At 30.0% G+C, this 11651-nt stretch overlaps 1 protein-coding gene across 3 annotated transcripts in view; it reads left to right on the forward strand.

Annotated features, from left to right (window-relative positions):
• The window catches only part of LOC129963171 (homeobox protein Meis1-like), a 133886-nt gene extending 122235 nt beyond the window's left edge, over window positions 1-11651 (forward strand). For 2 of the 3 annotated variants that reach the window (XM_056077310.1, XM_056077309.1), the window contains exons 11-14: window positions 5652-5710; window positions 6078-6176; window positions 6981-7151; window positions 11346-11651. In XM_056077310.1, the coding sequence (XP_055933285.1) occupies window positions 5652-5710; window positions 6078-6176; window positions 6981-7151; window positions 11346-11431 (415 nt within the window). In that variant the 3' untranslated portion in view covers window positions 11432-11651. The remainder of the gene's footprint in view (window positions 1-5651; window positions 5711-6077; window positions 6177-6980; window positions 7152-11345) is intronic. The other variant, XM_056077311.1, reaches the window with a different exon arrangement.

Below are 11651 nucleotides of genomic sequence, written 5' to 3' on the forward strand. Positions count from 1 at the left end.
TTAAGAAGAGATTTACTATTAGGCGATACAAGATTCATTGGTGTGATACTGATGACTTAATTATTTTTTAAGTGCTTTTCCAAATCTTATACTATGCTGTTTATTGCTGTATAGCTACAATTAATCCAAATGTTCTCCCCAGTTCTCTCCGATTATTGCAAAATAATTATGTGCCATATCATTTTATGTCTAAGGATTTCTCTTTTTTATTATATTATTAAGGGGATCTTTTAATGTTTTGATACATACTAAAAGGTTGCATTGTAAAATGGCGTCTCTTTGATTTTTAAGGAATGGAGTAAATTATTCTGGACTTCTTTTTTGGATCAATTTTAATATAATTTTATTTATATTCACGTAATTTGCATACATTTAGCAATTTTTTGCATGGCTGTGCACATTTTTAATAATTCGGTTTGAAAACTCTGCATTTTAGGGATTGAAGCCAATGTTTACAGAAAAAATAATAACCTTTCACTTATCTTGATGTATTAATTTTTATGTTAACCTTTGAATCATTCGAGGATTTTCTTTCTCAAAAAAAAAAAAAAAAACGTTGCAAATCAGTATTATTGTTTAAAAAATAACACACCACTTACAATATCATTTCAGTGGGAAAAATCAGAAAAGTTCCAAATCGGATCCCCATGTTCTCGAGAGGCCGAGTGATTTGCGAATGTCCCATTTTGGTGACTTCTAATCGCGCAAACCAACAATGGAAGAGCGAACCGATTAAATCTTTTGATATCGATCCCGAGTGGGGGGGGGAGATCGATCCCCTGTAAAGCCCACCACTTTGTTATTCTTAGAACGGATACAAATGGCCCGTGCGCGAGCCCGTGTAAAAGCGGCCAGTCACCGCCGTGGTTACTTCTCCTTCTGTTTCATTAACTTGATTATCGCCAAAGCTCCCCAGTTTCTGCATCGATGCGCCCAGAACGGAGATCCCGATCCGGTCCCGGGTTGCCGGAACGCTTGGCGACCTAAAAGTTTTCTGTCGAAACCTCGAGAGACATTTGGCGACCTGTGGAGAACATCTTCGGCACATGTTGGTTTTAAGATGGTTGTATATTTGCAATACCCAATATTAATCTGAGAATAGTTATTTATGACAGTTTGGGGATGTAATATAACATGAATTCGTTTTCATAATAGTAGTGTGAAACAAGGTCGACTTGTTATTGTTGCATCTATTGGATTTTAAATGAATAATGCCAAATCCTACCAAAGTATTAAATCTCAGATTTAATAAGGTTCCAAGGCATATCTTGTCATAAAAAAAGGAAGGAGGGGGTGGGGTCTCAAACCAGATCAGTGAGAAGAAAATGTAATGAATAACCAGATCAGTGAATATGTAATATCATATCTCAGAGTTTAATATTAATAAAAGTAGTAACGTTAATTTGCTCAATTGTTTTAATTTAATTCAAATAATGTTATGAGTAATAAATTCCAAATTACAAGATCTAATATTTTACAGCAAATTTAACTAGAGATTAACTTTACAAAAAAAAGTTTTTGCCAATAGTTTCTCAACATAAATCCTAAATTTCTATACAAAAAAAAACAAACAAAAAACAAAAAAAAGAGAGAGAGAGAGTAATATTAATTTTTTGAAATCTTTTTTTAGTATTCATTAAAAAATGTATATGCAATATGTCCTGAAATTAAATAATTTCGATATTAAAGAATTTTGATAAATTATCTGTTCTTTATTAAACTTTGGTCAAACATTAATTAGCTGATAAATAAAAATGACGACTTTTTAATTTTTAATTGAACAAGATATCCTTCATAACGTATGAAGCTTGCCTTGAACATATTAACTATCTGGTAACCGCATAATCTTCAATATACTATTAAATGGTCTGGAATCTCATAAAATTTAATGACACTACAAAAATCTTATCTAGAACGCTGAGACAATTTTCCATGAAAATATTTGTGTTAGAATAAAGAACGATGGAAGGTCTCAATGGGGATTAAGATTTTTTTTAGTTGATGCAAAGCTCTAATTAAAAATGCAATGGTAATACACTTGAGCATAATAATGATTTTTACATTCTTTGTCTTTAATGCGAGTTGTTTATTAAGCAGTGTCATATCCTCCAATACAGATACCGAATTTTCGTTGTTGTTATAGGTGAAAATTAAGGAGTTACGAATATATAATAAAAAACGACAAAAAATAAATATGTACTAAAAACTACAATAAGCGTCGAAGATAAATTTACCCGAAAGCTCGCTCAAAGCGATGCTAGTAAGTATTAATGGAAATTTTATAGTTAGGGAAAAAAAATGGGCTTGTTCCATAATGAATACAAAAACATTGGAATCTCTCCTTATTACAAAAATGTATATGGGAGTTTATTATGATGTTAAATAATGATGACTTAAAAAGAAGCAAAAGTGCTTGCTATCTATTAAAAAAAATTGTTGTCTAACAAATAATTTGTTTGATCAACAAAATCACGTTATGTGACTTTTTAAAAAAAAAAATTATTTCTATTATATATTTGATCGATAATAAATGTCAGTTAAATTATTCTGAATAACGTTTGGAAATATTTTTTTAATTAATGAAATTTCTTGGAATATCTATTCTCCAATAGTTTGTAAATACTGCATTAAATGTAACATATCGGTAAGAAGTGCTAATGATGACTGGGAAATCATTGTTGGATGATATGCAGTGTTTCCAAATATGTTACTTAATATAATGTTGTAGCTTAGAGATTTTTAAAAATAAATTAATTTTTTTCAGATTGTGTCATAAAATAGTCAAAATAAAGCCTCTTTAAATCATTTTTTTAAAAATTCATTGAACAAAGGAAAAATAAAATGCTCTCAGGATATACATAATTCTTTGATATCAAATGCAAAATATAAATATAAAACAGGAAAGGCTGTTGTAAAAAAAATAGTTAAAATAATTTCCTCGCTAATTTCAATTTTTGGATTTTAACTATAATATTCCTTAATCAACAATTGGTGCAAAATCTTGCCAATTGTGGTAACCCTTCCACCATTCCGGCCCTTTAGAAAAAGAAAACTCTTGCCTTCTTCCCTTCCCCTGTCATGATTTATGGTAGCGATTTCCAGGGATTTTCTCTTCGCTCCATAAATTATTGGCACCCCTCATCCGACACCCTCCGGGAGCACCATGCTCCCCCCCCCACGATAAATACCGCGCGGTGTCACTATCAGGCTGCACGGAAGATGACACGCTCGCCAAATTTGGTGCCTTCAGCTTAATCGGCCGGAATTATTGGAACGGGAGACACCAGAAATGAAAAATTAACCGACCCTCTTGCGGATAGTCTGCTTTTTTCTTTTTGTAAATATGTATTGCTGGTTGCCTAGCATCTCGGGCCATTTTTCTTCCATGATCATCCAATTTCGTCTCCTTATTTTTTGGATTATAATTTTTTGTCTAACTGATACGTTTTGGTGTTATGCTGGCCAATAAAAAAATAATTCCCTCTAAAGGACAATATGGCGCCCATCTCTACTAATAATAAAGGTGTGCGTGTGCGTGCGTGTATGTGTATGTGTGTGTGTGTGCGTGCGTGCGTGTGTGTGTGTGTGTGTGTGTGTGTGTGTGTGTTGCACTAGAAATTTCTTATGAGCTGATGGAAATCAATTGAAATCGATTTAATGATTGAGGTATTTGCATTCAGATAATTTAAGATTTTTTCAATCATGATAGTGTTACAAAACAAACAGTTGACAGAGAGCTACCAACCTTGGAGGATGGAAATGTACTTTTCGAAACATTTTATTTAATTAAAATTCATAAAAAAAATTTTAATTAAAACTTAAGCGACTTTTTGAGATTTTTCTGTTATAACTAACAGAAAAATCTCAACCTAAACACTTTTACTTAAAACTGATTTTTAGATCATTTAAAAGTTTTTTTCTTTTTATTAATAACACCAATCTAATTTTTGAAATTTTTCCTGAATTTTGATAATTTTTAACAATATTTTTTTTAACGATTTTCAACAATAAATGCATTTTTGAAATGAAATTCAAACTTTTCATTGTTTTTTTCGAATATTTAATCGTGTGATTTTCTTGCAATGTTGAAAGCTAAGGAAGAAAGTTCTGCTTAATATCTATATAATTTACAAGAGGAATAAGAAAAGAAAATTAAAATACTGCGGAAACAAAAGATAGATAAACTAGCCAGTAACGTTCTTAATAGCCCTATGACGTCATGGAACTTGACTCTATTACGAATGTTTAATGTCCAATAAGCTAAACAAAGTATAAAACCATAACGACCTTCACATTTTTTTAATTGAGGAAAACACGAGCATTAAGTTATGCATAAGAATTTTAATTGAAATCAACTCAACCAATATTACAGGCAAACCAGTTGATCGCCAATGGCCACTAGTTTCGAAATAATTTTTGAAAGAATTTGTATATATTTACAATCAATTGGTACAGTAATAATATTAAGCTTCCGTATCACACACAATCCACAATCTGTATAATCAAAATTTAAAGCAGTAAGTAATTTCATTAGAACTAAGATTCTGGCTTTGTCTACGATTCTTCAAAATGTACAATAATCCCTTGTCGAACATGAGTTATGTCATTAATGTGTTAGCATGGGAAGTAAAATTGTGTTCATCAATCTTCTATAAAAAAATAAAAATAAAAAAAAAGTAGTAACTATGTTACAAATTAAGAAAGAGTGCATAATTTAAATAAACATAAATATTGTTATAATGAAAAGGGAAACAATGAAAATATGAACAAAGAAACGCATTTCAATATTTTGCCGATATAATAAAATATTAAAATGGGGATCACTTTTCAGAGATTTGGTTTCTGTATATTGAGAATAAAAAGAAGAGAAGAAAAAATTGCAATGTTATAATTTAAAAATAATTTTGTAGAAAATAATAATAAAAAAAGCGAGAATATTTTTAACACAATCTGAATTTTATTTAATTATAGAATTGGGCTTTATTTTAAACTAATTATTTAAACTATTATTAAATTTAAACTATTTTAAACTAAAACTTATTTTAAACTAAACTTCTAAAGCAGTATTTAAAAGAATTATAAAGTAATTTATAAAATTTATAAAAGATAGTTAGTACAGAATGTTGTTAATACAATACTTCAAAATGGGAATAATTTATGATTTTAATCAGAATAAACTCGAGTCCCTTTACAAATTCAATAGAGACACAAAATTGCATTACTTTGAGAACACGTAAAAAGTATCGAGAATGTAGGACCCTTAACAATTGCTTTCTTTGCCTATTTAAGGATCCAATTCTTTATTTTAATCTATATCAAAGCTACTCAAAGCATTCTATACGCTGGGCAATATATGAAGAAGTGGAGAACTCTCTTGCACGTATGATAACATTATGCACCGCATAGCTTCGTCCCTTAATAAGGATTTCAAGCCCAATAAGACCAAATAATCAGAATTTACTCGTAGTGTAGTATAGTAATCATCTAAGTAAAAATGTGGGCCTTTAAAAGTGTTAGATGCCGTTATTAGAAATGTATTTCCAAATAATTTAAATGATTTCTAATCTCTCAAAATGATAGATTTGAATTATTATTTCATATTTATGTTTAAAGTGAATAGTTTGAGGATTTTATTTTCCTCTGTATTCTAGGTTTATAAATGCGAGACGAAGAATAGTTCAGCCTATGATAGATCAATCAAATAGAGCTGGTAAGTATTATTTAAAATAATTTTTAAGTTGATAGCTTTTGCAATGGCAAAAAAAAAAAAAAAAAAAAATACTGTTGTCTAATAAAGTTTTTAATAAATATATCGTACGAAGCACGATAAACAAGGATGAATCAGTGGAATTTATCTTTATAAGCTAAGAGAATAAATCTTTATAAGCTAAGCCTATTTTGCGTTAAAAAAAAATTACTCAAAATATGGCGTACCTTATCTTTCTTTTCATTGAAACTGTCCATTATCGACATTTAAATAAGACAAAAGTTATCTAATTTTTTTTCCACTTTTGTCAATGAAAACGTTCTTTTTTTAAGTTATGTTTCATTATTCAATGATGAAATTTTTTTGATAGGTGGCTCTATAGGCACCCCTGGAGCAGCATATAGTCCAGAATCGACAGCAATGGGTTATATGATGGAGGGTGCTTCGCCAATGCACCTTAGAACTTCGAGTAAGTAATTTTTTAAAAAAATTAAGTATACATAAATTTAAAAGTTATTATATAATTTAGTGTTATTTGTAGTTAGATCATATATATAATATAAATTTATTAAAAAGGTTATTTAATGTAATATTTGAAGATATGCCCATCCAGTCGGTCTGCAGTCTCGTTATCAAAATCTCAGATTAATTAACAGTAATAGAAAACATTATACATATTAGTAAAGTGCTCAAGAAATATATAAATATATACACTTGCGATGTAAATATATAATAACATTACAAGTTTTATTTTCTTGCAATAGCATAACCTCAGTTCACAATATTCTCAAACTTTCATATCAAAATGAATCACTAAAATCGAATTGAACCAAATAGTGGTCCACTAAGAGACAAGAATGTAATGCCGAATATAGAATAAATTAATACTTAAAGAACGGCTATAGCTTAATTGCTTACGAAGGCATGATTTGAATCGTACATCCAATGAGATAAATATTTATTTTTAAACCTACAGTTAAAAAGTAATTTAAGTCTAAAATCAATTGTATGCACCTAAGTATGTAAGATTTTATTAGGATTATTTATGTTTTTATATGGATTGGAATAAGAACACTATTTAAATATAATGTGCTATTTAATAGAGAGCTTAAATATCTTAGTAAATCAAAGATGTACTGAAAATCTTATTTTAGAGACTTCATTTATCCAGAATTTATTTGTACTGATTTATAATGGACACTGAATGTGCGAATCAATTATCTTCTTTTGTGCTTTGGAATTACATGAACTCGATGCTTACTTCTCATTTCAGGTTTGCAGAACCTGTCTTGTCCGGAGAACATGACTCTTGGTCACATGGCCAATTATTCACAATTGAGATCTCCTCACTCTCAAGCCATGCTGATACCTGGACACGCTATGATGATGCCTCACGGTCCGCTAGCTCCACCCCACAGTTCTCCATACGACAGCTCTCCATCAAGTATTATGGATTTGCATTCCAGTTAAAACTAATAAGTGATTGATATCTAATATTTATTTGAATGTACTCTACCACAAGCGGGACTTTCGCAGAGCGGATACAAGAATAATTATTTGTCACGTGGATTTCATTAGATAGCGCAAGTTGAGGAAAGAGGGTGTCTTAGATTTCGTTAGACTTGAATGATGTTTTTTATTTGTGTGCTCATACAGAAGTTAAATTGAGTGAGCCTTAAAGTTTCCCAAACTAAATAATTTTATGAAATGTAGGAAAATGACATTAAACAAGTCGACTATATCTAAACAGCAGTCTTTATTTAGAAGTAAGGATCAATCTTTCTGATCAAACAGAATATGTGGAATTCAAAATATATATATCAATATTTAATTTCTAAAAGATGGCCCACGATGGTGAGGATCTGACTTCGGTTCAAATTCGAATTCTACTTAACACTCGTGATATGTATAGGGGGTCTAGTACAGTGGTCGGCAACCACCTTTCTGTCACAAACAGTCATTTGTAAGTCACTATTTATCGAAATAATATTTGTAGAGTCTCAAGTCAGCAATTTAGATAATGAAACTTTTTGGAAATTTGGCGTAGAACTAATATATATATGAATATAAACTTAATTTTTATTATTAAACATATGATTGTTGAAATAAAAAGAAAGATTTTAAATACTTGCAACTAAATTATTTTTCTTTCGTGAGCAGCATGATAAAATTTCAAATATTTAAATGCATAATAAAATTACAACATAATTTCAAAAATAAGAATAATTTGTAGCTTCTAATGAGATTTATGTTAAACTACTAGAAAACTTTTATCAAAATTGAATGAATATGACGTTGTTATTATTGTTAAACAAGATGGCAGACTTCAATGTTTGAGCCGATTATTTAATCTATCTAATAAAGGTAGATTTGTACTTGGGGGTGCTGTTATGAGTTGGCCTCTATTGGCCATAACCTAGATCTACCAAATGGTACATATACTTTTTGGAGAGTTGAAATGTGCGCTTTGTGGCGATTCTTAAAATTTTGCTTAAAACATTAATTAAAGAATTAGTGTAAATTTTGACATTCCACCTCCCTTACAACAAGGATCTTTAAGTTTAAAAAGATATCTTTCCAATAATCTGAAATTTTTTGTGCGATATAATGTTTCCAATTAAAAAAAAATTACATATATTATATGCTTATTTTACAATAAATTCCATCGTTGAATTGAAACTAAAACCATTTTCGTTGTTGCTACTAATACATCATCCTGGCATTTTTTCCATTACTCGGAATCATGACATTAAAATTCAACTACTGTTCCGTGTTGAATAGGTTTTGCTTAAAGGTTTGCATGTAATAAAAATTTTGAAATTTTGTTACAGTTACGATTGATATTTAACTTTAAAAAGTGAGGCCATTTTTAAATTCTCTTGCTCTTTTCCATGATCTTATAAATATCGAAATTTTTAGTAACTATTAACCCTGGAGAATTAATTAGCTGCCAAAGGCGTCCGGGAGCATTTATGCAAAAATAATTCGATCAAAAAATTCGATTACATGTATGAAGTTTTTAATAATTTAATAATAATAATAATTTAATAAGTTCAGGTGGGCTATTTTATGTGAATGACGCAACATTTTCTTTCGACTTTCTTGTTTTAGAGAGCGAATGAGTGTACTTGAACTCGTGACGTTAAAAATTGTCGTCTTTAAAAGAAGGGACTTTAGAGTAAGAATAAGCAACTAATAATAAATAGTAAATAAGAATAGAAAGTTATTCACAAATAATAAACTTCTGGAATTTTTTTTTCAAATTAATTTTAATATTTTGTTAACTAAGTTTAATATTATGCATATTATACATTAAGAGGATGGCTCAAGATTCCGGAGACTCAGGTTGCCGACCTCTTGTCCAGTGAATTGTAAATCCAATCATGGGGTTTCGGAGAGGGTATTTTTATCTATTCGCAAGTGAAAATATAAAATGAGAGATATTAATATAATATATAAAGCAAGTATATTTGGCTGGTTGATCCATGCAGTAACTGCCCTTAATGTGATCATTTAAGAATTTGATAACATTAATCGACTGGAAACAATAACCAGATTGGATGAAATCAATTGTATTGTTATCACATCAAGAAAAGAAAATTTATCTCTGGGCTTTATATGATTTTTTTCAAAAAAGTTTGTCGAAAATTTCAAATTTATATTTAACATTCGTATCGTTCCTTATATATAAATGTAAACATAACTTAATATTTACTTGGCTGAAAAGAAGACTTTTGATATTTTAATTTATTTCGCTACGGTAGGCATTTTATGTACGAGAAGTGTTGATAAAACTGACGTCAGTTTACATCGCGACATAAGAGCGGAAAAGACCAAAAATTTTCCCCTAAGTGATTTCTTTGACACGTGTCGACTTAGGAGAAGGAAGTTGAGGTATCTTTAAAATAATGTTACAAACATTAAGGATTTTTATCTCTGCGCTCAGAGCGTGAGAATCTGCTGAAGTGAGCAGTTTCATAGAGCGCGTGTATAAATAATAAAGTAAAAAGTAGAAATTGGATCAGGAAATAAGAAAACATTTTAGCATGAAGTTACTATGGCAGGGATGGCGAAGCAGTGATGGCACGCGACACAATATTTTGGGCCCGCCGCCGATCAAAACGGTGTGCATTTTACGGTTTGCAAAGCGGCTTGCATATGACTTCATTTGATAAACTGAATTTGTCCCAATTCGACTGGTTGAAAATCAAAGAATTTGAAATGCAACTGATTGACTTCCAGTCCAGTTCAATTCTGGTTCAAAAATTTATTGAAACCAGGAAAAAGTTGGAATTGATTGAATCAGAAAGGTTAAGAAGCAACATAAGTAAAAATGCCAGTAACGAAATTTTGGAAACATGGAATTCGATTCAACCATTTAAGTGTTTGAAGAAGCTGGCTCATTCTATTTTAAGCATATTCTCATCTATGGCTGCGAGTCATTTTCAGAGAGGAATAACATTAAAGAATCGCTTAGAAACCGTTTGGCAGATGACTCCAATTCAGCGTGCATTCTGAACATCTTACAATCCTAATATAAATTATTTGTCATCTAATCTGCAACAACAGAAGTCGCAATGCTACTTTAATTTGAATGACACGTATAACTAAAACATTTACTATTATACAGTGCAAAATGTACTTTTTTTGTGGTAAACAAAGAGTTTTGAATTGTTAGTATTTAGTTTTATTATCTTCCCAAAAATCACAGGCCAAAATTATTTGATGGCACGTCTGTACCTCATTAGGCATTTCTTCTGAAAAAATGGCACGTTGATCAATAAAAGTTCGCCACCCCTGTACTATGGGATAAAAATTAGGAAATTAAATAAGACTTAAATTAAGAGATATTATTACGTATATGTCTATTGTTTTCCTAACCCAATCGCAGGCAGCAGTGATTTATGGCTGTACAACATGCTTCAAGATATACCAGGCAGCATAATTATCCATTTAAATCAATTCAAACCATTCTTGTACAGACAAAAAAATTTTAGCCCCACCCCATTGGAAACCGACTTGCAAATGTTTCCTTATAAATGGAGGAAGAGGCTCTAACCACAAGCGCTAGTTTTAAATGAAGGGTCGATCCTTTTATTAACTTTAAATCCGATAACATTAAACTGTGTAGCGATTACACTAAATGAATATTTTTCGTGTTTTTGAATACATGGGTTTAGATTGATGATGTAAAGCAAATGGTAACTTTAACCGGGATCACATTAAGCGGCATACACTGTATTGGAATAATGAAATATATATATATACAATTATATTAAGTCGACGTTCTAGAGAAAATATTTAATAAATAATTAGTCGTTCTATTTCGGTACGTAGTGGATCGAATTTATTCGCAATCTATGGAATAAATAAATGATCTCTTTAATGTTTTTTTTTTTTTGGTGCATAGTCATTCAATCTCTGTATATAGTTTGATTGTGTCATGAACAAACTCTTGAATATGTTAATAATATACAATTTATATATTATGTTCATCTTTGTAATAATTCTGTGTAAATTGAATGACTGTACAAATATCTTTGACTGTAAATAGTTATATTTTCTCCTTTTGAAGAATGTCAACGTAATGATTAAATGTCCTTTTTGCCTTGACTGTTTTTTTTAATTTCTTTTTCAGTGTATCCTCCTTATGTTTATAATCAACCTTATTTACAAAACCGATCAAAATCAACAAGTTCCGAAGAGCTAGAGAACAGTCAATAAAGTGGAAGATAAATAGACGATACTTTTTTTTTAGGAAATTGAATACTCATTCCATCGGAATTAATACTGATGGTGAAAATTTTAAAAATGATAACTATAAGTTTCTGCTTTTAAATCTACCTCATTTTTTTATTTATATTATCATTCAAATGATTATTATTCATAATTTTAAATCTCATCTTTTTAAAGTATTCACATTTAACCTTCCATTCCTTTAATA

This window comes from Argiope bruennichi, chromosome 3 (genome assembly GCF_947563725.1).
Source record: "Argiope bruennichi chromosome 3, qqArgBrue1.1, whole genome shotgun sequence".
Classification (NCBI taxonomy): domain Eukaryota; kingdom Metazoa; phylum Arthropoda; class Arachnida; order Araneae; family Araneidae; genus Argiope; species Argiope bruennichi.